Source organism: Henckelia pumila, unplaced genomic scaffold (assembly GCF_033568475.1).
Source record: "Henckelia pumila isolate YLH828 unplaced genomic scaffold, ASM3356847v2 CTG_461:::fragment_3, whole genome shotgun sequence".
Lineage (NCBI taxonomy): Eukaryota > Viridiplantae > Streptophyta > Magnoliopsida > Lamiales > Gesneriaceae > Henckelia > Henckelia pumila.
In genome coordinates, this window is record NW_027331831.1 from 7,562,586 (window position 1) to 7,589,073 (window position 26,488).

The 26,488-nt window shown below is 31.2% G+C and overlaps 3 protein-coding genes across 4 annotated transcripts; 2 read left to right on the top strand and 1 right to left on the bottom strand.

Moving 5' to 3' along the window:
* Positions 1-6,730: 6,730 nt before the first annotated feature.
* On the top strand, positions 6,731-7,823 carry LOC140872084 (protein PLANT CADMIUM RESISTANCE 2-like). The gene is made up of 4 exons (XM_073274817.1): positions 6,731-6,949; positions 7,053-7,124; positions 7,232-7,444; positions 7,584-7,823. The coding sequence occupies exons 1-4, from the start codon at positions 6,823-6,825 to the stop codon at positions 7,661-7,663; spliced, it is 492 nt and encodes a 163-aa protein (XP_073130918.1). The 5' UTR covers positions 6,731-6,822; the 3' UTR covers positions 7,664-7,823.
* A 5,730-nt stretch (positions 7,824-13,553) lies between these two features.
* LOC140871376 (F-box only protein 6) lies at positions 13,554-17,438 on the top strand. 2 transcript variants are annotated; one of them, XM_073273862.1, is made up of 2 exons: positions 13,554-13,757; positions 15,927-17,438. In XM_073273862.1, exons 1-2 carry the CDS (start codon positions 13,615-13,617, stop codon positions 17,173-17,175), a joined length of 1,392 nt encoding a protein of 463 aa, XP_073129963.1. In that variant the 5' UTR covers positions 13,554-13,614; the 3' UTR covers positions 17,176-17,438. The 2 variants fall into 2 exon arrangements, with proteins under 2 accessions (XP_073129963.1, XP_073129964.1); XM_073273863.1 differs by lacking the exon at positions 13,554-13,757 and adding an exon at positions 14,757-14,886.
* Positions 17,439-19,260: 1,822 nt separating this feature from the next.
* Positions 19,261-25,524, bottom strand: LOC140871898 (uncharacterized). The gene is made up of 4 exons (XM_073274643.1): positions 25,515-25,524; positions 20,891-21,017; positions 19,973-20,129; positions 19,261-19,451 (listed from the first exon to the last, which is right to left on the bottom strand). The coding sequence occupies exons 2-4, from the start codon at positions 20,891-20,893 to the stop codon at positions 19,405-19,407; spliced, it is 207 nt and encodes a 68-aa protein (XP_073130744.1). The 5' UTR covers positions 20,894-21,017; positions 25,515-25,524; the 3' UTR covers positions 19,261-19,404.
* Positions 25,525-26,488: the final 964 nt, after the last annotated feature.

A 26,488-nucleotide genomic window follows, 5' to 3' on the forward strand; every position in this document is an offset into this window, starting at 1 on the left:
ATGTTTTTTACATCCTCGAATTTCGGATAAGGCACGGCACCTCTCCTCATCCATGGATACAATTTAATTTTCAAAATTTATTATATTATTTTTTTTTTTTCTAAATCATTACGATATCTTCTAGTTATAGCTGGAATCATCAGCACTTGTGTGATACCTCGGGACAAAATAATCACTAAAAAAAATTCAGTTTACAAAAAATAATACTAGTGATTTTCTATGAAAAATTATTTTTCTCAACAAAGTGAAAAACTAAATAACACCCTAAAAACAAAAAATAATAAAACAATAAAACAAATAGGGTGTTAATACTGAGTGCCGAAATCTGATAATCAACAGAAAGTCTTCAATCAATACTTTTGCAAGTGTTGTCTATAGATGTTCCCAACACTCCACGACTACACAGAAATCACGACAGTGATCGACCGGGAAAATACTCCAAAAATCTTCAGTGGTCTTCAACTTAAAGCTCTTGGTTTTATGCAGTAAAAGTCTATCTCTCTTGTGTGTTTTATGCAGCCGTCTTCCCTTTATTTATAGAGACTTGAAAGTTTTGGGAAGTTTCCTTGACTAGATTCCTACATAAAATGAAAACAAGAGTTTAATAGGAATCAAATATTTTTAAACACAAGAAAATATATATCCAATGTAACGCCTGGAAAATCCATAAATCTACTCAGGAGTATTGAAGGGTTAAATAAATTTTAAATGATTTTATTTTATTATGATTTAAAAGTTATATTTAAGAGATTTCGTGCTATGTATATTGCATGAAATTTTATGTTTCAAAGTTGACTTTTTGGGTGTTAAAATATATGTTTAAATGTGGTATTAAATAATTTAATATTATGTAATTTGTCTGGTGTTTAATGGTGGCAAATTAGTTTTATTGTTTTCAGATTGGAGATTAATTCTGGACTTTGAGAAACGAAACTAACCTACGAACGAGGTTAAGAAAATATTTTTTTATTTATTTTAAGTTTATTGGTGTGGTTTTATTATAAAATTGAGAAGAAAAAATTTTAAAAGACAGCGTTTGCGACTAATGAGCTGACTTCCAAAAACATTAGTTACAAACTAGTAGGCGTTCAATTCCCCTCTTTCACTCTTTCTCTCCAACACAGCCTACCCCCTTCCCTCTCCCTTCTCTCTCGTTCAAAAATCTGCATTACGGAAGAAAGACGTTCCTCGATCGCATTCGTGCTAGGCAATTTCGCTATCGAAGTCAGATTATACCCAACCTTCAACCACCAGGCAAGTTTTAAACGCTTTTGAAATCAACATTCGAGAATATATATGTATTTTGATATGAAAAATTTGTATGTTAATGTGTATGTAATGTATATTGCATCGATTTTAAGAGATTTTGAAGAGCAAGATTTTAAACTGTGAAACGTGAATTGTTATTGATGTTTTATGAAAAGATTTTTGAGATTTGATGAGAAAAGATGTTGAATCTGAGAATTTTGGTGTGCATATTTTGAATGTAAATTTTTTATGCAAATATTTTGAAGATGATTGTCTTTGGGCAAATTTTCAAGGTTTTCAAAAGAGTCAAAAATATATTTTTGATGAAGCTTTGATGTTGAGATGTTTGGTAACAAGAGTTTTAAAGAATCCAAAATCTGAAATTTTGGTGTTGGGTTATTTTTTGATGCGCTTTCGAGTTCAAAAACTTTGAGGAAGAATCGTTTGATGAGTTTTATGTCATGTTTTGAATCCGTTTTTTGTTAGAAATCTATGTTTAAACGTTTGATTATGTATAAAATTATTTGAGAATAAAAGAGGAGTGTTTGCCTCCTTTTCGAAGTTGTCTTCTGGTTCAGGCGCGCATAATTGCGCGCCCTAGCTTGGCCGATAGGTTGGAGCCTGCAAAATTGCGTGTTCCAGCCCATAGTGTTCTGTCCCGAGACTTTCAATACATGTTTTTAAAGTTCAAAATTACTGTTTATGAATTTTTTTAAAGTGTTTTAAATATTTTTAAGAGTTCCTATGCAAAAAATTTCAAGTTTCGATGTCAAAAACGAAAAGAACGACTCACTTGGATCGGTGTAGTAATGTAATGCATTATATGCTAGTATGTTCTAACGATAGTTGTTCCCTGTGAAAATCATGAAATGTTGTGAAATTTTAATGGAAATGTTTACCTTTTATTTTAGTTAGCATGCATGATTTTCAAGCATGAAAAGATTTAAAGAGTATGACATGTTAAGTTTCAAGTTATTTTCAAGGTTCATGATAACATGATGAAGTTCATGATGAGAATGTTTTATGATGATAATTTTTTATGAAATTTTATGATGAAAAATGTCTATGATGAGAATGATGATGTCATGAGAGTTTATGATGATGATGTTTATAACGAGATAACATGACGAAGTTTATGATTATGATGATGTTTCGATGATGCATGGGAAAATATTTTGATGTTGTGTGTCCTTGTGGAAACAGCATGGGATTGGAATTACGGGATGAGCTTCGGGAGGGCCTTTTCGAAAAATGAAAGTTTAATGTGCATATCGATGATGGTCGGTATGGGACGGTACGCATATTGGCTTCGGTTGGTATGGGTTGTATCAAATATTATTGCTTGTTGTACAACGACCTTGATCACAGGAACCCAATGGTTCATAAATGGTGGTTACCATTGCTGAGAAGTTTAAATTATGTTCCAGATTTTTGTCTCATACTTAATAAAAATCAATTACAAAGATTCATATGAATTTTAAATTATGTTCTATATTTATATCCAAACATCAATAGAATAGCAAAATCTTTACATGATAGACTTAAGAAAAAAAACCAGTACCATTGACTGAATAATACACATAAATTGTAAAAACCATTAAAAGATAGGTTCTAGAAATCCCGTGTCTTAAAATTGCAGATCTCAAATTACCCAAAATAGTTGAAACTTATGCATCAGATTTAGGATATGGAGACATTTTAAAACAAAAACATGAAGATAAAGATAGTGTAGTCCAGTATACGTCTGTCCATTGGAATGACACTCAGAAAAACTATTCTCCTATTAAAAAAGAAATTTTGAGCATTGTTTTATGCATTCAAAAATTGCAAAGTGATCTTCTAAATAAAAAATTCTTACTAAGAATAGATTGTAAAAGTGCAAAAGAAGTTTTGCAAAAGGATGTTCAAAACCTTGCCTCAAAACAATATTTTGCAAGATGGCAAGCAATATTAAGTATATTTGATTTTGATATTGAATTTATTAAAAGTGATACAAATTTTTTTTACCAAATTTTCTTACCCGATAATTTCTTCAAAATAGATATGCCACCTAAACAAGATAAAAATCCTAGTTAGACTGCTACAGAACAAGTAAAAACAAGAACTTGGTATGAAATTATTAAACAAGAAGAAGAAAAAGAATTAAAAGATAGAGCTCAATCAAAATCACAGGTACGTAAGTGGTGATATTGAAAATAGAATTAAATTCTTAGAAATCTTTGGATATACCAGAAGTGAAAATTGCCTTAAATCAAGCTTTAAAAAAAATAAACTTCTGACTAAAAACCTTTAAAAAAAGTTTTTATCAAAAATTCTTTTCAAGTTTTATCAAACTCCGAAAATTCTTCAAACTCCGAAAATTCTTCAAAACAATCATTTCATACATTAAATTCTCAACTTGCTCTTACTCAAACATCTCTAAATTCCCCATCAGAGTTTCATGAAAAACAAAATTGTCAAATAATTGTCCAAGTAGAAAAAGGTTTCTACGAACAAGATCCTTTTCAGACCCTTCAAAAATACTTTGGAAAAAAACGATATTATAAGCTTTGGGATGAAAAGAAAACTCTTTTTTATTACCAAGCAATTTTGAAAACCACTGATTCCGTAGTTTTTAAAATTTTCTTTTTAGATGAAAAATATAAGGATCCAGCGTACTCTACATGCAAAATCCTTAGTGTTTTTGCTCCAAATGAATGAGGATCCAACATACTCAATGTATACATGTATAAGTATGATATTTGCTATTCATAGTTGAAATATAATATTTTCACATAGTCAAAATACTCTAATTGATATCCTCAGCTTATTATATAAATATTTTTTCAACGAATAGCCATGAATTAAGTTTCATAAATTAATGTGGTTTAAATAAATAATCTCTATATAAGTTTAAATAATATTGAATTGGCCAATTCATGCGGAATTGGTCTTCACCGGTAGACTTGCCTTCTTCCAACCACGATCGAAAACGATTACGTACAGCACGACAAAGAATTGTCATAGCTGGTCATTTTTGTTCCCACTAACTCAAGTTGTAGTATTTTTTACGGTATTTTATTTTAAGAATTAAAAAAATCGAAATTTTTTATTATGAGTGATGTCCCGGTGAGAAAATATCCCGGACCAGGGTATAAGAAAACCCCGGAAGGTGTAAGTACCCGAAAAGGTCTCAAGAATCCCGGATGTCCCGGTGAGAAAATACCCCGGATTCGGGTATAAGGAAACCCCGGACCCGGGTATAAGGAAACCCCGAAGGGTGTAAATACCCGGGAATGCCTCAAGGATCCCGAGAGGTCGGTGGGACCCGAGCTTTTCTATCTTTAGGGCTAGGAAGCGGCCACGTCTCCTTAGAGTATAACAGATTCAAATCACATATCAAATCATTATTAACCACGTGCCAACGAGATGGGCTCTTTCCTGAAATTACGGGGTGTTTAAATCACACGTGGTAACCATCCCATCATCCTGCAGGCTGTCAGTAAGCCCATACCCAATAATCATTGAGGACCCGGACGAACGAGTATAAAAACCGAGGGAGAATCTCAAGAGACATCATGATAATTCCGCACACACTCACTCTCTCAAATATCCGTATAAACTTCATTTCCAAGCGAATAAGGCACTCACCTATCTTCTCATCTGGGAATTTACCCACTCCCGGGTACTCATTTTATGATAAACGCATCAATGAGTAATTCAACTGGTACAACAAAATTGTACAACAATTATTACATCATACAAAATTCAATACAATGGTTTTATTTATCAAATCTCATGATACATTGAATACAGAAAATCACAGGTACGTAAGTGGTGAACTGGTGATATTGAAAATAGAATTAAATTCTTAGAAATCTCTGAATATCCCAGAAGTGAAAATTGCCTTAAATCAAGCTTTAAAAAAAATAAATTTCTGACTAAAAACCTTTAAAAGAAGTTTTTATCAAAAATTTCTTTCAAGTTTTATCAAACTCCGAAAATTCTTCAAAACAATCTTTTCATACATTAAATTCTCAACTTGCTCTTACTCAAACATCTCTAAATTCCCCATCAGAGTTTCTTGAAAAACAAAATTGTCAAACAATTGTCCAAGTAGAAAAAGGTTTCTACGAACAAGATCCTTTTCAGACTCTTCCAAAATACTTTGGAAAAGACGATATTATAAGCATTGGGATGAAAAGAAAACTCTTTTTTATTACCAAGCAATTTTGGAAACCACTGATTTCGTAGTTTTTAAAAATTTCTTTTTAGATGAAAAATATGAGGATCCAGCGTACTACTCTACGTGCAAAATCCTTAGTGTTTTTGCTCCAAATGACTGAGGATCCAACATACTCAATGTATGCATGTAGAAGTATGATATTTGCTATCATAGTTGAAATAGAATATTTTCACATAGTCAAAATACACTAATTGATATTCTCAGATTATTATATAAATATTTTTTTCAACGAATAGCCATGAATTAAGTTTCATAAATTAATGTGGTTTAAATAAATAATCTCTATATAAGTTTAAATAATATTGAATTGGCCAATTCATGCGGAATTGGTCTTCACCGGTAGACTTGCCTTCTTCCAACCACGATCGAAAACGATTACAGCACGACAAAGAATTGTCATAACCGGTCATTTTTGTTCCCACTAACTCAAGTTGTATTATTTTTTACGGTATTCTATTTTAAAAATTAAAAAAATCGAAATTTTTCATTATGAGTAATTCAACTGGTACAACAAAATTGTACAACAATTATTGCATCATAAAAAATTCAATACAATGATTTTATTTATCAAATCTCATGATACATTGAATACAGAATATCACGATATAATAATTATAAATATTGTTGTATGATGTATTAATTGTACATTCAGTATTTTTTTTTTATATTTAATAAACGGATATACTAGAAAACAAAAGGAGAGAGACTTTTCTACTACACGGAACAATTATTTATTATCACATAAAGGCCCCGTTTGGTTTCAAAAGTCAGGCCAAAAAAACACTTTTTTAGTGCTTTTTATTTAATAAAGTGTTTGATTGACCAAAAAAGTGCTTAAATAAGCATTTTTTAAAGTCAAAATTAGAGCTTTTTCAAAAACCAAAAATTATAGCTTAAAAAAGTGTTTTTTTAAAAAAATGTCTACCAAATCCAAACGGGGCCAAACTCATATGATCAGATCAATGATTTCGTGAGTCAATTTTATGAAACTACTCTTTTATTTGAATCACCGCATGAAAATAAAATTGAACTTTTTATATTAAAGTATTACTTTACATTACAGTCAGTTTGACGCGTCTCACGAATATATATAAATCCATGGCATCCCGGAATCCGGTAACCTACTCATTTATTATTTGGTGTGTGGTTGACTTGACCGAGGACGATGATTCGTGGAAAAGACATGGCCAGCAGCAAGTTATCAACTGGGTATTAAAGATGCGTAGGCTATATATATGACCTGGTTAGTTGCTTTGCTAGACATCAATTATAATACATCAAATCAAAACATATAAATTATAATAGCATATAATATCATATTTAATTTCTTCCGAGTAAGATAGAACGGGATGGAAAAGTCATACGGCCAACCACCGGCGGCAACGGGCATACCTATGCCGGCTCTGCACGTTCAAGGCGGGGCTCAGGGCGAATGGTCCTCTGGTCTCTGTGATTGCTTCTCCGATGTCCCCAATTGTAAGTAGTACCTAGCTATATATATATATTATAGCATATGCAATAATTATCTCTCCTATATATAGAAATTAAGTAACATTTTATTATGTATATGTGCACACAGGTTGCTTGACATGTTGGTGCCCCTGCATCACATTTGGACAAATTGCTGAGATAGTTGATAAAGGGTCCACTTGTGAGTCATTTAATTAAGTACATATTCAATTATTGATCTTTTGTTTGATTTGTATTTATATATTGATCAATATATATGATGTAAATGTAATTGTTTCCCTGAATTAGCTTGCGGAGCGAGTGGGGCTCTGTACGCCCTAATAGCAGTTGTCACGGGATGTTCTTGTATATATTCGTGCTTCTATCGATCCCGGATGAGGACTCAGTACATGCTGCCGGAGTCCCCTTGCGGAGATTGTCTGGTTCATTGTTGTTGCGAAACATGCGCCCTGTGCCAAGAATATCGTGAGCTCCAACACCGTGGATTCGATATGTCTATTGGTACGTAAATACTATGTTACATGTATTAGCTAGAGAGCACCAATTTCTATTCTTAACATGGAATCTACTGCTCTTTATTAATTATATTAATCTTATGTATAAATTAATTTGTTATGTGATTGAAAATATATATATATAGGATGGCATGGCAACATGGAGAAACAAAATCAAGGACAAGGGATGACAGCAGCTCCGTTTGTAGGAGGAATGAACAGATAATTGCCCAAATGTGTGTGTGATCGATCTATGTTGGATAATGTTTGTTATTCGATATGTAAAAGTTTCAAGCTGTAATTTGTAATAATGTTTTGTCGTAAATAAAATAAATGTTCTTGTGTGAAAAATAGAAAGTACCAGTTGCCCTTGATTTTCAAGTTTTAGATTGATTTTTTTTTTTTTTTGAATTTATTGTGATAACATTTACATTCCAGCTGGATCTATAAAAATTCAAAAGTAATTAAATATAATTTTTGATCTATGTGTGTGAGGGGTAAAATATGAGTTTTGTCACGTGTGAGACTTTACTTACATGGAACATTTGGTACTAAAAAGTAAAAAATCACCTAATGATATTAGGGAAATTTCCCTAACATATTGTTTGATTTGAGTAACCGAATCTATTTTTCAAATTATTTCGGTTTGATCGGTAATTTTGGTTGAATCGAGTCAAAACCCGATTATAACATAATTGGGATTTTTTTTCCCCAAACAACTATTATTATGAATAAGTTAATTGTGAAGTAAACTAATAAAATATTATGCAAAATTAAGTTCAACCCAGAACCAAGTACAGGTTTTTATTTTCAATGCTCAAATCTGTGAATTGTGAGGCACTTTTGTTCTGGGTTTGGGTAAAAAATGTCCTTCGGTTTTGGATCAGGAAATGGCCAGTCGTATTTATTGTGGGCGCCATTAGTTGGACCAAAACAATATTTTTGCAACTTCGGCAACAAAACAATCTCGAGTGAGGATGAAAACTGAAATCAGGCCCAGCTGTAACCCGGTCCATGATTCTGATATATATTTCGAATATATATATATATACAATAAACTAAAATGAGCGAAACTATGCCAAAAAGTCATGAATATTTCACAGATAACGATGTTAAAATGTTGGAAAGATAAAAACAGAAGAAAAAGTAAATTTTATTTATTACCATGTGATATAACCCGGGGAGTATAAGCACTCGGGAGACCCCGGGAGGTTCGGGTGGCTAGGAAACAGCGTGTGGTGATATCCTAGTAGGATATCCCGGGTGGCCAAAATCCCAGGTGATACCCTGCAAGCCGGGTGGTCGGGACAGCGGAGCAGGTCCTAGCCCGACTATCTTTAGGGAGTGTGATGATATAACCCGGGGAGTATAAGCACTCGGGAGACCCCGAGAGGTCCGGGTGGCTAGGAAACAGCGTGTGGTGATATCCTAGTAGGATACCCCGGGTGGCCAAAACCCGGGTGGCACCCTGCAAGCCGGGTGGTCGGGACAGCGGAGCAGGTCCTAGCCCCACTATCTTTAGGGAGTGTGATGATATAACCCGGGGAGTATAAGCACTCGGGAGACCCCGGGAGGTCCGGATGGCTAGGAAACAACCACGTCTGCTTAGAGTGTGTCAGAAGCAAATCCCCGACCAAATCATTATGGACCATGCTCTAACGGAGTGGGTTTTTTCCTGAAACTACGGATGTCTAAATCACACGTGATGGCCGTCCCATCACCCTGAAAGCCGTCAGTCAGCCCATACCCAGTAATCATTGAAAGCCCAAGGGGACCATTATAAAAGCAAGAGAGGACTCGCTTTCAGAAGGAGGCACGAGAATTCACCCATCTTTTTTGTCCGGGAGTTTCCTCACCTCCGGATAGTCATTTTGTGATAATCGCATCACCATGTATTAGTAAGTTAGATCCTAACTATACAGGGCTCTGCCTTGAGATAGATCTAACGGTGGATATTTATCAATAAATGTGGGATTCATTATTTTTTAGTGGACCTTGCGTGTATTGATAAATGAGGACCATTAGATCTATCATGGAGGTAATGCCTGTATAGGTAGGTTGAAATGAACTATTTATTTGAGATGATTTTAGTTCGAACAAGCTGCGTTAATTTAGATAGTGTTTAAAAAAACTCTAAAGTATTTCTTAAAAAGAAATTTCAAACATTTCTTTAATGCTAAAACGATTTCCAAAATCGCAAATATTTTTTATTTCTTTTTGTTTTAATTCTAATTTTTAACGAAGAGATGTACATCAGTTCATTGGCCATCTCAGAGTTGTAGACTTGGGATAACATTTTTCCCATAGAAAGTAAGACAATAACATTTGTCCGAAAAGCACAAATTCGAGTGGAAAATAGCATTGTTTTCACCAAAATGATTAAAACTGTACTCCAAAGAGACTGGGGGGGCAATGTTAGATTGGTGTAAAGAGCGATAATTGAATGTTATGATCCACTTGAATTATCTGATGTATTTAGATGATCACGTAATTTTATTGCTTGATATCACATATAATGAATATGACATATGGTATGAAAAATTTCAAAAAAAAATTTCAGGATGCGACAACATCTCATTGTGCACTTTAAGGTAGATGTTTATCCTCATATGTAGAGTCTACTAATAAATATTTACCCGACTACTTTTAGATTTGCTATAAATAACATTCCATTAACTCGTATCATTCTATCCGTCTCGATTATATATGTCATTTTTTTTGTCTCAAATATATAAGCTTACGTTATATTTAGTAATATTTTTTTACTAATATATTCATGTTAACTGAAATTGTGGCATTGTGCAAATATTTTTTTGAATATATTAAATAAGGATAAAATGATAAGTTTATATATAATTTACCTTTTCAATTTTTTTTAAAAATTTGTGTAGAAAAAAAATAGAACTATATAATTGAGGCAAATAAAATATATATCTAATTAGATTTTGAATCTACGTTATCATGAAAAAGATATCGTACTTAGTATAATAATAAAAAAAATACAGAGTAAATAATCGTCTTCTGAATTTGTGATTTAAAAAAAAGGATAAAAAGTGGGAGAGCCTTGAATTCAATAAAGTGAAATTAGAACACTCAAATCAGTAAACGGATGCACACGTAAAAGAAGAAGTCTAATATAGTTTGAATGATGATGACGATAATAATTACGAGACACTATGATTAATATCGGGCACCTCTCTTCCCTAGACACACAGTAAATCATCACCCATCCAATTCTTTACCTTGGTTTTGGTGAAAACACAATCATTATTTTTACCTTTATATCTTAATTACCTTGCACTTTCTTTCTTTTTTCCTTAAATACCCATTTTCGGATACTTTTTTTTCAGTCCCCAAAAAAAAAATGTGTATATGATGTATTTTGAAAGGATTTTACGAATTCTAATGTGCCTAAATTTGTTGATATATGCTTTTTTTAAAAAAAAATTATTGATTGATATTATCTTTTGGTGTTGCTTTCAATATTTCTGAAACTTGGAGCAATATTACTGACCTACTAGATGTTTAAAAGATCAAGCAATCTTCAAATTTTCGAAAAATTGAATCGAAAGCACTACCAAAAAGAGGCACCCATTCAAATCACTTTTCCAATCCAAACCAAACAAGAATTAACTTAGCAATCCAGGGTCTACCACATAAGAATGTTAATCTCATCTCTATCGAATATTACAATTCAAAGCTCAAATGAATCATCGATACACAATATTTAGTATTTTTTTGGAATTTTAAAACAACTAAATTAAATAAAAAGATATGTACTTGAAATAATTATAGCTGGAAAAAGCTGTTTCAACCAATGAGTAACATAATAAAAGAAGCCCTTGTGTTCTTTTTTATGATTTATATGAAAATAAAGTGGGTTTACAATCATCTAAATGGCATAGGCGTGTAATCATTTCAAATTATAGAAAACGTGTGAAGTCTCATGATTTGGTGGTATTATTGTTACTACTTCGAAAGAAAAAAATTGTTTGGTCATTGGGTTTTTAAAAAATCTAAATTGTAAGAAATACTCCATACTCGTACCTATACCTAATTCCTAAAAAAATGTATAATTTATTGATTTGTGCAAAATTTCTCCATGGAAAACTTTAAGCAACAAATTCATACTCAATTATGAACCACTAGTTGTAACTTGTAAGTCATGTTGCACCACGTACCAGCTTTCAACATTTTATTTTGAAACAAGATACTATAGTTTAAGTTTATCTTGCGAGGTAAATTCGACTTTTGTTTCGTTCGAAATGATTTTTACGTATATATATTCAGGTCGATTTAACTTGTATTTACAATAAATATTATCTCGTGAGTTTTTAGAATCTTTCCCAATTTTATACATAAATAATTAATTAGATTTTGTGTCCCCCAAAATTAATATAAATGACATTATTTAATTTAATTTATTATTTATTCAATGGGGAAAAAGGGGGAAATCCGTAGAGGGGTTGAACAATCATGTCATTTGCGTGGAAAGAAGGTAGAGGGAAAAAGGCCTGCGGAGGAGAAGCAAATCCAACCGTTGATCGTTCGCTCGAGTGTTGAATCGTGGCCGTTGATGTGATTAAAGCGAAAATTAATTCATCATGGGCCATTAAAAGAGAAGGGTGGACCAAACAAAATTTCTTATCAATTTCCTGAGGCTGAGCGAATTCTTGTTTGTTTACCTTTTTACCCTTTAGCTCTTTTTTTTTTTAATTTTTAAACATTATTATTATTATTATTATTATTATTATTATTGGATCACCCCTTAAATGAATCATGAATGTGAGTAGAGGAAGAGTAGTGTACTGGTGTATATTTAATTTAATCGGTAGAATTTTATTTTTTTTAATAAAAAAAGTCATTTAATTCGATATTTGATTGGGTCCCTCCCATTTGATTTATGGGTCAATTTCACATTGCATTGAATATTTTTGTTCTTAGAGTTTTGTGCAAGGCTGAACCATCATTTTCTTTGCTGACAAATCGATCTAAAGGCATTACACATTTAAATTTTGTCTACTCGTTTTCATCAACCTTGATAATTTTGTTGTGATAAAAGCAGAAGGTGGGTGAAAATGCTATATATATCGATACATAAGAACAAGTAATCGTGACACGGGACAATTTTAAATTTAAGTGAATCTAATATATGAAATAAAACTTTAAGTTTTTTATATGAATTTAATGATATCAAACCAATCAATATATTTACAAACATATAAATATATAAAAAAGTTAAGAATAAATTTGTTAATTTTTTTTTACTATCGAGGGTAACTATTTAAAATATGTAGGTGTCTTGAGGAATTTTTTAAAATAAATTATATTATCATTAAAATATTTAATATTTTAAATTTCTTTGATTTAAAAAAATCAATTATTAATCATGCCTTTTGTGGTTGACCATTTTCTCATCATTTTTGTTCATAAATTTTTTCTTCACTATTCACATTTACTTGTGCCTAATCTACACTTTTTAGAATACTACTTACTTCTCATATTTACTAATGTTATGATATGTTTTGCTTGTTGAATGTTGCGTAACAATACACCTACTCTACATTCACGTATAGTTAATGTGCTTAATTAATTTATAGCTACAACCGAATTGATAAGTTATTACTATTTTTGAAATAGACCGATATTATTTGATTCGAAAAAATCTCAAATACATTAAATATGTTTTAAACCTACATTATTTTGGTTGATAATTTATAAGCTGTTAGTAAATATACCTAAATTTAAACTACCACACAGTTTCAAACTTTTATGCTACAAGGGTAGGTTTGGATATAAAAACTATATCTTAAAAATAATTTGTATTATAAATAACTAATTGAAGGCTAATTTCATCAAGCCAAACATTAATTTGTATTATATTAAAATAAATTAAAACAGGGGCAATTTGGGCAAAAGAAAAAAAAACATCCAAAGAGGAAAGTTTGCGTACACGGTCAATACTACTCATTAATCGTAGATGGTAACGATGACGTGGCGAGATATGATTCGCTGAATTAATAACAATAAGAACAAAAGGAAACCTCCCGTCGACGAAATATAGATACTACACAGCTATAGATACATATATACTCACAAGCTATAGATATAGAGAGAGAAAGAGAGAATGGAGGGGGCGGGGGAGGGGTTGAGGGTGGGGAGGCCTCTGCTTATGGGATGATGGAGGGGGTGGCCATGCTAAGGCAACTTATTGGACAATTGCAAGAGGTTTTGGAACTCTACGGTTCTCCTCCCCCTGCTGCGGTTCCTTCCAATTACTTCCTTCACTTCCAGGCTCCACCACAGCAGCATCCCTTCAGGTCTGTGGTTTTTGGGGTGTTTGTTTCGGAGTTTTACCTGGTTTTCTTGATGATTGTTGCTGCTGCTTGTGGTGGTAGTATGTGTTTTGAAGGGGGTCGATTTTGCTGTTTCAAGATTTCATTTTTTTTTTTGGGGTGTGTTTATTTTCTGATTTACTGGGTTTCATTCGTATCCCAGAAACAGGAGAGAGTTTGGGTGAAATTAATTTTGTTTAAAAAATGTGAATTTTGACTTGAGAAAAAATGAATAGAGGCAAGCTCCTATTTGCCATCACTGGATGTGAATTTAGGAATTATTTAGCTGGCTATATGTTAAGAATGTGTATATATGTGTGTGGATGTAGATGTTGGAATTGTAGTACATACACGAAATCTTGAAATATTATGCACTTTTTTAGCGGAGTCTAGAGAAATAATTTTTAGGTATGTAAAGGTAATTTTTTACTTAAACTGATATTGGAGGCTGAAGCACATCCAAGAATTCGAAAGTCCCGGATTTGAATCGATATATTTCATGGTTCCATCTTTTAGTAAGTACGTGTTATGTTGTGTACCTTGGTTAAGTTTAGAGACCGTCTCTTGGCTTGTACCAAATATATTTGTATGGATCGTCTGTTTAACTTCATATTAAATGCATAAGTTGAATGTGCATTTCGGTTTCGCTGACTTATATCTTAGTTCCTATTGCTCACTTACTGTTATCAAACTCTTTATGTATCTTCATATGCTAAGGGAACTGTAGATCAGGGCATGCTTTAATAGAAATAAATGTTTGCCTGGGGTGGTATTATTTGCTGTGATTTCAAATGTGAAAACGAACATAGCTTAATCTTGCAGGGATAACACTAAATGATAACAGCTCTGTTGAAATTTGCATGTTCAAGTCAATCTCCTCACTGTTTTTCAATATGTCCGATGGAACATTGATCACATAATCTAACTAACCCCCCCCCCCCCCCCCCCTTCCTTTAAAGAAACAGTTATATGTTGTTTATTTTACAGGTAGGCTTGCCATGCAGGCTATGTTGACCGAGTTTTGGTTATTATTCTGGCTGGTCTGTCAATTGGGTGCTTTGAGCTGAGTTTTGGTTAACAGAAGTCATTCCACTGTAAAAGCTAATTCTTTTGGGTAAAGCTGAATCCATACAGTCCACACAGACATCTACCTATACTTGGCTCTCAAAATTAATTGAGTTTTGTGTGAGTGCGTACTGCCTAAACATAAGTACATATGTAATGCCAATGCATAAAATTAACAATCATACAAAATCATATATCTGTAAATAATGGGATTTAGGTGCTCAAAATTCCCCAAGAAACATGGAGTCGAACATGCTTTCAGTTTTTGGTCTCCAAAGGAGCTGCTACGTTGGGACATACGTTAGCTGAGCTCGTTGCCTTTCGAGCACATCATATTTTGATCTGTCTAAACATTTAAGTCCTAACACAATTCAGCTCACAAATTTATAGCCTCAATTCATTTTTTGTCGAATCTAGCTGGCCAAGCTTGGGGCAGCCTGACCCTAATGACAGTTTTGTTTCCAGGATTCGAGATCTTTTTTTCTTGTAAAAGGGGCTGTTTAAATTGATTTGTTGTATTGACTATTGATGTCCAAAGTTCTTGCAATTATACCTTTCCACTTTCAATGTAGTGTGCCCGTTTGGTTTACCTGTTATATCTAATCTGGAGTTCACTAGAGGCATGTGCCTAGGATGTCTGAAAACTTTCACTCTTGTACCCAAACAAGTTTGATTAACCTATCCTTGAACTGAAAGAATTAACTTTCATTGATGTGCAATTATTTCGATGTTACAAGTCCCTTGCAAAGTATCATCACTAACCTATTCATCCTAGATGTTGAGCATCTCGATTATTTTATTTTACGTTTACTTTTTATCTGCCTTTTGATTATGTTCATCAGCAGTGCTGAGTGTTTGTGTCATGATCAGATATATAAGGTCTAATTACGTACGTATGTTAAAAAATTTAACGTTTAAATGTTAAATTGCGTACACATCCTTCTGTTTACACTTTAGATGTCCGTGTGTGGTCTGGGATGTATTTGCTTTCGGAAATGACATTTCTGTTGGCATGCAGTGTTTTTAGTTATTCTCTCTACTTAATTCTTTTGACATTTAGCATCTAAAGGTACTTCATTTGTTCTTCAGATGGTGTTTTTTCAATCTAGATGGTAGTTCTTTAGAAGACGGTTGCTATAATCTCACTATGACTGCTGGAAAATCTGAAAACTTGAAGATGATGGAACCTGGTAAACCTCCACCCACAAAAAAACCACGCAAGGAACGGAATCGAGGGAAAGTAACTGCCATGACAAGCTCCGCTGAAAGCATGGAACAAACTATCTGGAAAGAATTTCCAGAGGATCTCTTTGAAGTTGTGATTGCAAGACTTCCGATAGCAACATTTTTCCGTTTCCGTTCGGTTTGCCAAAAGTGGAATTCATTGCTGACTTCTCAAAGTTTCTCCCACCAATGTACTCAAGTCGAGCAAGCCCAACCTTGGTTTTACACCATCACTCATGAAAATGTCAATACTGGAGCAATGTATGACCCATTATCAAAGAAGTGGCACCATCCAACTGTGCCTGCCTTGCCAACAAAATTGATCGTGCTGCCAGTGGCATCAGCAGGTGGCCTCGTATGTTTCCTCGATATAGGCCACCGGAGTTTCTATATCTGCAACCCCTTGACAAGATCCTTCAAGGAGTTGCCAGCTAGGTCCGTTAAGGTCTGGTCTCGTGTAGCAGTTGGGATGACTCTGAACGGCAGATCTGCAGACTCTGGATATAAAATCATTTGGGTTGGTTGTGAGGGCGAATACGAAGTCTATGACTCCACAAAAAATCACTGGACTCGTCCCGGAATCATGCCCTCGAATATCAAACTTCCACTTTCACTGAATTTCAGGTCTCAAGCAGTCTCCGTTGATAGAACGCTCTACTTCATGCGGTCAGACCCTGAAGGGCTCGTGTCCTACAACATGGACACTGGGATTTGGAAGCAGTTTCTAATCCCAGGTCCTCCACATCTCAGCGATCACACATTAGCTGAATGTGGGGGGAGGATCATGCTCGTGGGGCTGCTAACTAAAAATGCCGCCACGTGTGTGTGCATTTGGGAGCTGCAAAAGATGACTCTTTTGTGGAAGGAGGTCGACAGAATGCCAAACATATGGTGCTTGGAGTTTTATGGGAAGCACGTTAGAATGACTTGTCTGGGTAACAAGGGCTTACTTATGTTATCACTGAGATCAAGACAAATGAATCGGCTTGTTTCCTACGATTTGTCAAGCAGGGAATGGCTCAAGGTGCCTGGCTGTGTGCTGCCACGCGGGAGGAAGAAGCAATGGATTGCTTGTGGTACTGCATTTCACCCTTGTTTGACGGCATTGGCTTGATTTTCCTTTGGTCTGGATCTAAATTTACCGCATTTAAATGGTAGCTAGATCTCATTTTGATGCGTGTATTTCGCTGCTGTACGCTCGACAGCTGAGTTTTCTTCTTGTGGCAGCCGTACGATGTCATCTTCTTGTAATCATCGGATGTTGTATTTGTGTTTCTATAGCTTTGATGCTTTGATCAAATAATCATTGTACATTTTCTCCCAACAATTTTATTTGTCATAATTGGTCATTGTCCTCCATGATCTAGGAGTTAATTTGTTTTCTTAATGCAAATGCCTGTCTCTTTTTACAGAGTTAGTCTATGTCCCCTTCGGAGTAATTTTCTACGTCTTCATATTATCCGGTCATTAGATCATGAAAATCCCTCATTCCTCATATTTTAACGTCATTAGATCATGAAAATCCCTTATACCTCAAATTTTAATGAAAATTATTGGTATCATATATTATATATTGATGACCTAAAAACTACTGACAAACACTTGAGAAATCTCACATTTTAAAGGAAATAGACAGATGCATAATCATAAACTCTGAAACACCATATGAGAATCTGGCACTTGAATGTAAATAAACATCATATATTGATGTAAATACTATAATTTATGAGAGAAACACATTTTATGGTATAACCAAATTTTCACTCATCATTCAAAACTTAGATGGTGTTTGTCTAAAAATTTATTTAAAACAGCTTATAAGCCTAGAGCTTATAAGCTATTTTAGAGGGTGTTTGGCTAACCTTATTAAAAAGAGCTTATAAGCTCCTAAAGCTTAAAAGCTGTTTAATGAGCTTATAAGCTGTTAGAACTTATTTAAAAATAAGCTGTTAAAGTGTTTAGATAAACTTATTTTAAATAACTTAAAGATGTTGATGTGTTTGGTATTATAATATCTTTTTATCGTCGAAATTATCAAAAAGGGTATAATTATATGAAAATAATATTTCGAGTTATACATATATGAAAATAGTTTTAGAATAAACATATATTTTAAAAAATAAAATTGTTATAATATTTTATTTTAGAAAAAATTATGTGATTTGAAATTTTTTTTAAAAAATAATATTTAATATTTAATAGTTGGAGGATATAGTGGAGATTTATTAAAATATATAAGGATATTTTAGAAGATAGAATTTTAAAATAAGATTTTTTTTAAAAAAGTACCTCCCCCCTTACTTTTTTAAAAACAGCTTATAAGCTGTCAAACAGCTTATTTTGACAGCTTATAAGCTGTTTCTAAAAAAATCTTACCAAACAAATTCGGAAAGCTTTTAAGCTCTAAAACAACTTAAAAGCTGTTTTTAAGAGCTTAAAAGCTCTCACAAACACCCTCTTAGTAGCTTATAAACTGTTAGATCTTATTTTAAAAATAAGTTGTTAAAGTGTTTGGATAAACTTATTTTAAATAACTTGTTAAAGTGCTTGGATAAACTAATTTTAAACAATTTAAAGATATTGATATGTTTGGTATTATAAGATTTTTTTATTGTCGAAATTATAAAAAAGGTAAAATATTATGAAAATAATTTAAATAGTAATATACATAAAAAAAAAGTAGTTTTCAATTTATCATAATCATAAATATTAAACATATATTAAAAAATAAAACTATTTTTAATTTTAATTTAGAAAATAAAAAATAATAAATTACGTACAAAAAATTGACAGGGATATAATGAAAATTTAATAAAATATATAAAAATAATATGAAAAAATAAAATATCAAAATAAGATTTTTTTAAAAAAATATGAGTAACCTTATGTTTTTTTTAAAAACAGCTTATAAGTTGTCAAACAACTTATTTTAACAGCTTATAAAATGTTTTGACAAAATATTTGCCAAACAGAATTAAAGAGCTTGTAAGTTCGGCTTATACTCCAAACACCCTCTTATTGAGTTTTTATAATGTGAGTGCATATATACGTACATGTATGCATATAAATATCAGAACTCTTTAGTGATTTATTATATAGTGTGCGTGCATATGTGCGTCCACCATTATCATTTTATTCGATTCAGCCATCTCTTCATAAACTTTAAAATTGAATATTTAGAAAATAAATTGCATTATAGTGAAGGCTTAAATTTGATGATAATGGAGAAAGTAGATCGTAACATAGAAAAGGTTCGCATCTACACTCAGAAAGTAACCAGCACAAAAACACTGAAGAAACAAAGAGTCTCCCACGTTTCAAGAGCCAAAACTATTGACTGTGGTTAAGCCATCCCTCCACTTGTAGCTGTCCTGATTATCTGAAACAGCGCTGCAGATACACACAAGCAATACCAAAGGGTCATTCATATGTTTGATATACAACACACTAGCAAAGTAACATATAGAACGCAAGTTTATTACAACAGATGAAAAAAGACGAAATCACAGGTAACGCAATAGCACGCATGGGAATTGAAATTAGTTTCTCAAAACCAGGAGGAAATATCAAACAAGGATGCTGGTTTTGCTCATATAGTCATATGATAATGCATTTTCTAAATGTCTTTCCTGTACAAATATGAAAGTGCGAACATCATCAAAAACCTTGCATCTATTTCTCTAAACTTTGTAGTCAGGGGTTTTGACACTACATCACTAGGAATATGTATCCTTAATTTGAGAACACAACTTCCTCTCTCACAAGAACTATAATTCCATGACCTAGATGACATTCAACGTTAAAGCACCAAAGTCATCAGCAAGAAAATTGCTTCCAAAACGGCAAATAGTTGCATCAACAAATAAGTTATCATCTGAGAAGTAAATTGGAAAAGGACGAGAGAACTTTACATGATCCAATAACAACGAAAATGAAAAACCCCAGCAAGATAGGGCCAACAGGGAATTTGCTTCCCTTCTTTGTGTTAGTCTCAGAGACTGCACCACGCCTGGTAATATTCTTGTCAAACTTCTCTATCTTCCTGTCGGCAAACCTCCTTGAAGTTGTCTGTATAAGATCGTGCAACACATCATACATATTGCTATTGTTTGGTGTGAAGGATAACACATTGTCTAATCCAAATATATTAATTTAAAATAAATCCTTATATTATTAATCTCTCATCGTCCAATCCATGAACCAAAGGGTGCCAAAAGGAACTCATGAAAGTATATCCAGAGAGGAGAAACAAATAACAACCACGTGCTAGCGCAAATACTGTTTCTCATCAATAAGTTACAATGCAGACACCAACATACAACATAATAGAGAAACCAACAATTAATACATTTCAAAACAAAAATCAGATCAGCAAAAAATTAAGAAAGCTACGTTCTTTCTTTGAATCGACAGCGCCAAATCATCGTCAGATAACGCAGGCAATAAAATTGGAGCAATGCTAATAAGAAAAAAAAAACAGAAGAAAAGAAAACGCAAACGCAGAAATCCTTTTCTACCGAACGAAGAAAAAAGTAATCAATTTCCTAACGAGATCTATGAGAAGGAAAACGTTTCAGTTATGAACATTAGGGACACTACCATCAAAGCTGACGGCTCCACGAACTACATTGTCGCTCAACATTAATCATACAATATAAAATCACAACTATTCAACATCGCCAGAAAAATCTCACCAAGATTACGAAACAGAGAGAAAAAATAAATGCGAAAACAAAATAGAAAATCACGATCACAAACTAAAAATCTGACGGAAAGGATAACATTAACCATAAAGAACGCAAAATAGAGGGAAAAATACGAATTCTTACCATGATTCACGAGATCGGTTGCTAGATGAAGCTGGAAACAAAGATTGCCGCAGATATTGCAGGTGATTTATCTCCGGCGAAGGGGCAAATAGCACCGATCTCTTTATTTTAATTTTAGTTTTAATTTAATTTTAATTTGTTTGGGTCTACGATTTGAGTTGACGCAGGCGGTATTTATGTAGAATAAGAATTCAGTCCATCCGGGAAAGAGTCACCGCCTATCTTGCGATTGGGTCAAACGCGTGGTTTCTTGACGTGGCATACTTCTATTGGTCATTCCAAGAAAACATACACGCGTTACATACTTGTATGTATGTATAATCTAATTAAATTGTGGTAAATTTTACATTGAAAAGACGGACAATGACAATAAATCAAATTTATTTTATTCCGTGTATAAATTTAGTGGAAAATGGCGTAAAAACTCAACATTTTTTAGAAACACGTTAAATGTTATCACAAATCAATTTTTATGAGATGAATTGAGTTAATACATTCATGAAAAACAATATTTTTATGAGTTTCGTTAAGACACAACTCTATTTCACAAAATTAATTCATAAAACCATTTTTGCCGGAATTCTTCTGAAATGTTTATTGTTTAAAACTAGTGTCCCTCTATTTGCACACATTTCAATTTTCATGCACAATTCTTTCTATTATTAAAGAAAACACCACTTAGTAATGAAATTAAAATTAATTTGACAAAATCAAAGACAAAATATCTAAAATATCCTTAAAATAAAAAAAAGAACAAAATATATATCTCTATTTTAAACTCCATGATTTGCTCCACTTTTATGCTTTCATCAAATTTAAATCGGGGATGAATTAGCGGGAATCAGTTGTGGATGAGTATATAAACTTGGTTTTGCCTGCTAAGTTAGATCCTATCTATACAGGCACTGTCTTGATATGCATCTAACGGTTGATATTTCTTAATAAATGTAGGGTCCATTATTTTTTAATGGACCCTGCATGTATTGATAAATGATGACTCTTAGATCTATCATGAAGGTAGTGCCTGTAAAGGTAAGTTGAAATGAACCGTTTTGCCTTGCCTCCCAAATTTAATTGGAAAAGGCTCCAAACTTCCTTTTGCACCAAAAAATAAAAAATAATAAATGGTGAAATATAAAATAAAAAATAATGTTTCCGTATATAAATATACATAGGGTTAAAATAATAATAAATAAATGCAATATTTTCATAATTAAATATACATCAAAGAACAAAAAGTAACTAAGTTAAATTATGATAAATTTGACATTGAAAAAATGAATAATGACACTAAAATGTATCAAATTTATTAATATATATAGTATAGATTATCCGTGTATAAATTCAATGGAAAGTGACGTAAAAACTCAACATTTTTTAGAAACACGTTAAATGTTATCACAAATCAATTTTTATGAGATGAATCGAGTTAATATATGCATGAAAAATAATATTTTTATGAGTCACATTAAGACACAACTCTATCTCACAAAATTAACGCATAAAACGGTTTTTGCCGGAATTCTTGTGAAATGTTTATTGTTTAAAACTAGTGTCTCTCTATTTGCAAGCATTTTATGCGTAATTCTTTCTATTATTAAAAAAGAACACCATTTAGTAACGAAATTAAAATTAATTTGATGAAATCAAAGATGAAATATCTAAAATACCTTTCAAAAATCACAAAAAAAAGAACAAAATATCTATCTCTATTTTAAACTCCATGATTTTCTCCATTTTTGTACTTTCATCAAATTTAAATTGATTGAAACAAAAATATAATATATATATATATATATAGTAAATATTTTAAGTACACATGCAACTCGTGTGCAGACGAGGTAGTTTTTAATTAAGAGTGATGAACTATCTAAAAATTTAAAATATAATTAAATATATGATTGAATTTAACATATAGATAAAAAGTATAATTAATAAAGATATAAAAGAAACGATATTGTAGGAAAATAAAAATAATTAATTAATAAAATTATGTAAAGAGTATAATTGTAATTTCAAATAAGATTTGATCAAATCAATTAAAAAATTAATTAATATAAAACCTCAATTTTAAGTAAATAATGATATCAATTAAAAAAATTAACATGTTGTAAAATATTAAACTTCATTAATTTATATCTCTATAATTTATTTCTCAACGCTTAGTATAAAATTACTAATAACTACTTTCATATCTTTCTCCATTTTTTTTCATATTTTATCTCAAAGTTCAAATTATGTTACTAAAATTGAATCTAATATATAACTATCATCATATTCAAATCATGTTACTAAATAAGTATACGGAAACTATCAAAATCTAGAAAGGAACATTACTTCTACGGCAAAATAAAGTGAGAGGCGAGCGTCGGCCGGCGGGGAGTAACAAATATCTTCTCTGCATTGCATTCTTAAATGCACAAATATTGGGATATATAACACGTAAAAATCGTCCCACTAATTTAATTATGTTTTTAATTTAATTTCTCAATTTTTTTATAACGCATACATCAATATTCTACTCTCTCAAGTATGTTCAATTAATCCGTGAAAACGATATATTTGAAAGATTAAATAAATTAAAAGACTGAACCAAGGAGAAAGCCTAAACAGCAGAGATGATTGTATATCTTATCCCTCGTTAATTGTCACATTGTTAACATATATGCACAAAAAAGTCTTCCACTCCCCAGCTAGCTAAGATAATAACAATTGCATGCAAAATTTATAATATTAATTTATTCAATTATTTTTCAAAATTCGTTTGGCATATTGTCTTACACATTTAAATTTAAAATAATAATTACATCGTTGGTTATTACATTTAATTTTTTCTTATAAAAATCCCAAAAAAAAAACAATTTAGTATTATATATGAATGTTTTATAAAGTGCGTTTATATATTAATATATATATATATATATATATATATATATTAATAACTATGTCGCAAAATAATCAAGCCTTCAGGCTAGATGGCTTGCAGAATTTTATTCAGGCAAATGGGTCACGTTCCCCTCATTTCATTTTCTTTTTAATTTTTTCATTTATTTGTCTTGTTCTTCTCAATCCATTGTTTTTTTATTTATTTATCTTGGACTCATGAATTAATTAATACATTTTCAATCTTTTTTAGTTGATTTCTTTTCATTTATTTGTCTTGTTCTTCTCAATCCATTGTTTTTTTATATTTATCTTGGACTCATGGATTAATTAATCATTTTCAATCTTTTTTAATTGAGACATTTTTAATGTCTATTATTATGCCTTTATTAAATTGAATTATTTTTTCCATGTATAGTTTTTTTTTAATTTATTTGTCTTGGACTCATGAATTAATGTTTTTTTATTTATGTCTTGTTCTTCTTATTGATTAATGTTTTTTTTTTTTTTTTTTTATCTTGGACTCATGGATTAATTGATACATTTTCAATTTTTTTTAGTTGAGACAATTTTAATGTCTATTATTAAGTTTTTATTAAATTGAATTAATTTTTTTCCATGTATAGACGTTAAGCATGAGCATTTCTTATAAAACTAAAATTTTACTTTTAAAAATTTATGTTACCTCGCTTTTCTCTTATTGAAAAAGGTCTAAAAAATTAGTTAAAAAAATATCTCTGAACTTTAAACTAATTAAGAATTAAATCTAAAATGACAAAAATTAGGAGTTTTATTAAGTTAAAATTTGATTTCGTTAATAATGACAAACCTATATGACCCTCGAACATAAAATTTTTATTTATTTTTTTATATTTCGAACTCAAAAAGAAAATTTTATGAAAATAACAAATAAACTACAAGTCAAAATAGCGAAATTAATAGTCATTGTTGAAAATTGACAACTCTAATACCATCGTACATTGTCGTTACATAATATGCGGCACATCCAATTTTAACGTCCTGAATCCGCCCCTGCATAAAATCATATTTTATAATTTCCACTTTGGTAAATGAGTATTATTAGCAAAATATTTTACTATCCGTGATATTATATATAATAGAACTTTTAATGATATATAACTAATTCTCTTTTTACGTGTTCCATGTTTATATATATAATTGGAGCAATTATTTAAACACAAAATTTATATGAAATAGATCTCAACTCCAATCATGAAAAAATATTTTTTTTTATGTCAAAAATACATAACTTCAGTTAATATACTAGACCGTTCAAAATTTTTTTTGACAGTGAACAGGGACGGAGCCAGAAAAATAAAATAGGGCGGGCGAGATGAACAAACACATATATTTCGAGAGAAAGATAATTATAAAACAAAATATTATTTCAACGCAATAAAAAATCATCAAACAAAAAATAAATAACTTACATAAAAAAATATAAAGTTCAATGTACAATTTGATGGAGAGTTTTTTTTTTTTTTTTTTTAATTTAGGGATTTGGAGAAAGTATGGAATAGATAGCTTCCCACTTGTTTTCTTCATTTTTATCTGTTTGTCTTCTCACGTTTTATTTAATTTTTATTCCTTTTACCTTTTTTAATCTTTTTTTAAGAAATAATATTTTAATTTTAAAAGAAAAAATACGGCGAAGCTTGTAATTTTATATAAGTTATAGTATATATTCCATAAAGAAAATTTTAGTTGTTATATCCCAACCTAGTTTTAATTTACCGGATTGATCGATATATATAGATAAACTTTGTACATGTATTTATGCATATGATATAGTACACGCATTTGAACAATTAATAATTGGATAGTTCTCTGATAAATATTTTATATTGCATTTTTATTAGATTTTAAATAATTTAATTACAATTAGTGTGGTCCGGTAACAATTACACATAAGTTGACAAAAAGATTTCTTCCTTTAGTAGATACATTATGATTTATGTTAAGTAGGTCGTTGTGGAGCTGGTTAGAGCAAAATAATTATTAATATTTATTATCCAAAATATGTCAACCCAACCAATTTTTCATTCTACGCCACCAAATTCAGACTGGTTTAAATGTGGGTCGCAAGCATTTTCCACGTCCAACAAAGTCCACAATCAGAAAATTAAATATAACATAGTTCATGCACGGTCTTTTATATATACAAGTAAAAGTCGGGTTTCTTATTTTTAATTTAAAAAAATAAAACATTTCAAAAATAAGACGAGTGCTAAAAAAATTCAAAAATACCGCAAAACGCGCAAAATTATTTTGCAGAGTCAGCAACAACTAGCAGCGGACGCTGCTAGTTGTTTTTTTCTTTCTTTGTTTTTAAAATTTTTTATTATTATTTAATTTGTTTTATTATAATTTTTAATTTGTAAATATTTTTATAAAAAATGATTATGTATTTCTTATTGGAACGTAAATTTTTTCTCAACAAAATAAACTTTTAATTTTAATTTTCGACTTGATTATCAGCTAAATCATGAAGACAAAAATTAAAAATTTAGCTGGTAAAAAATTAAAATGATTAAATAAATTTGTTTGTGATCAATTATATTTATAAAAAAATGGTTAACCAAAATAAATATTTATTGATTAAAAAATTAAATCATGAATTCTCATACTTTATATCTTCATTTCAAACACAAATAGTTGCTTGTTTTTAATTATAATTATAAAAAATTTCGCTAA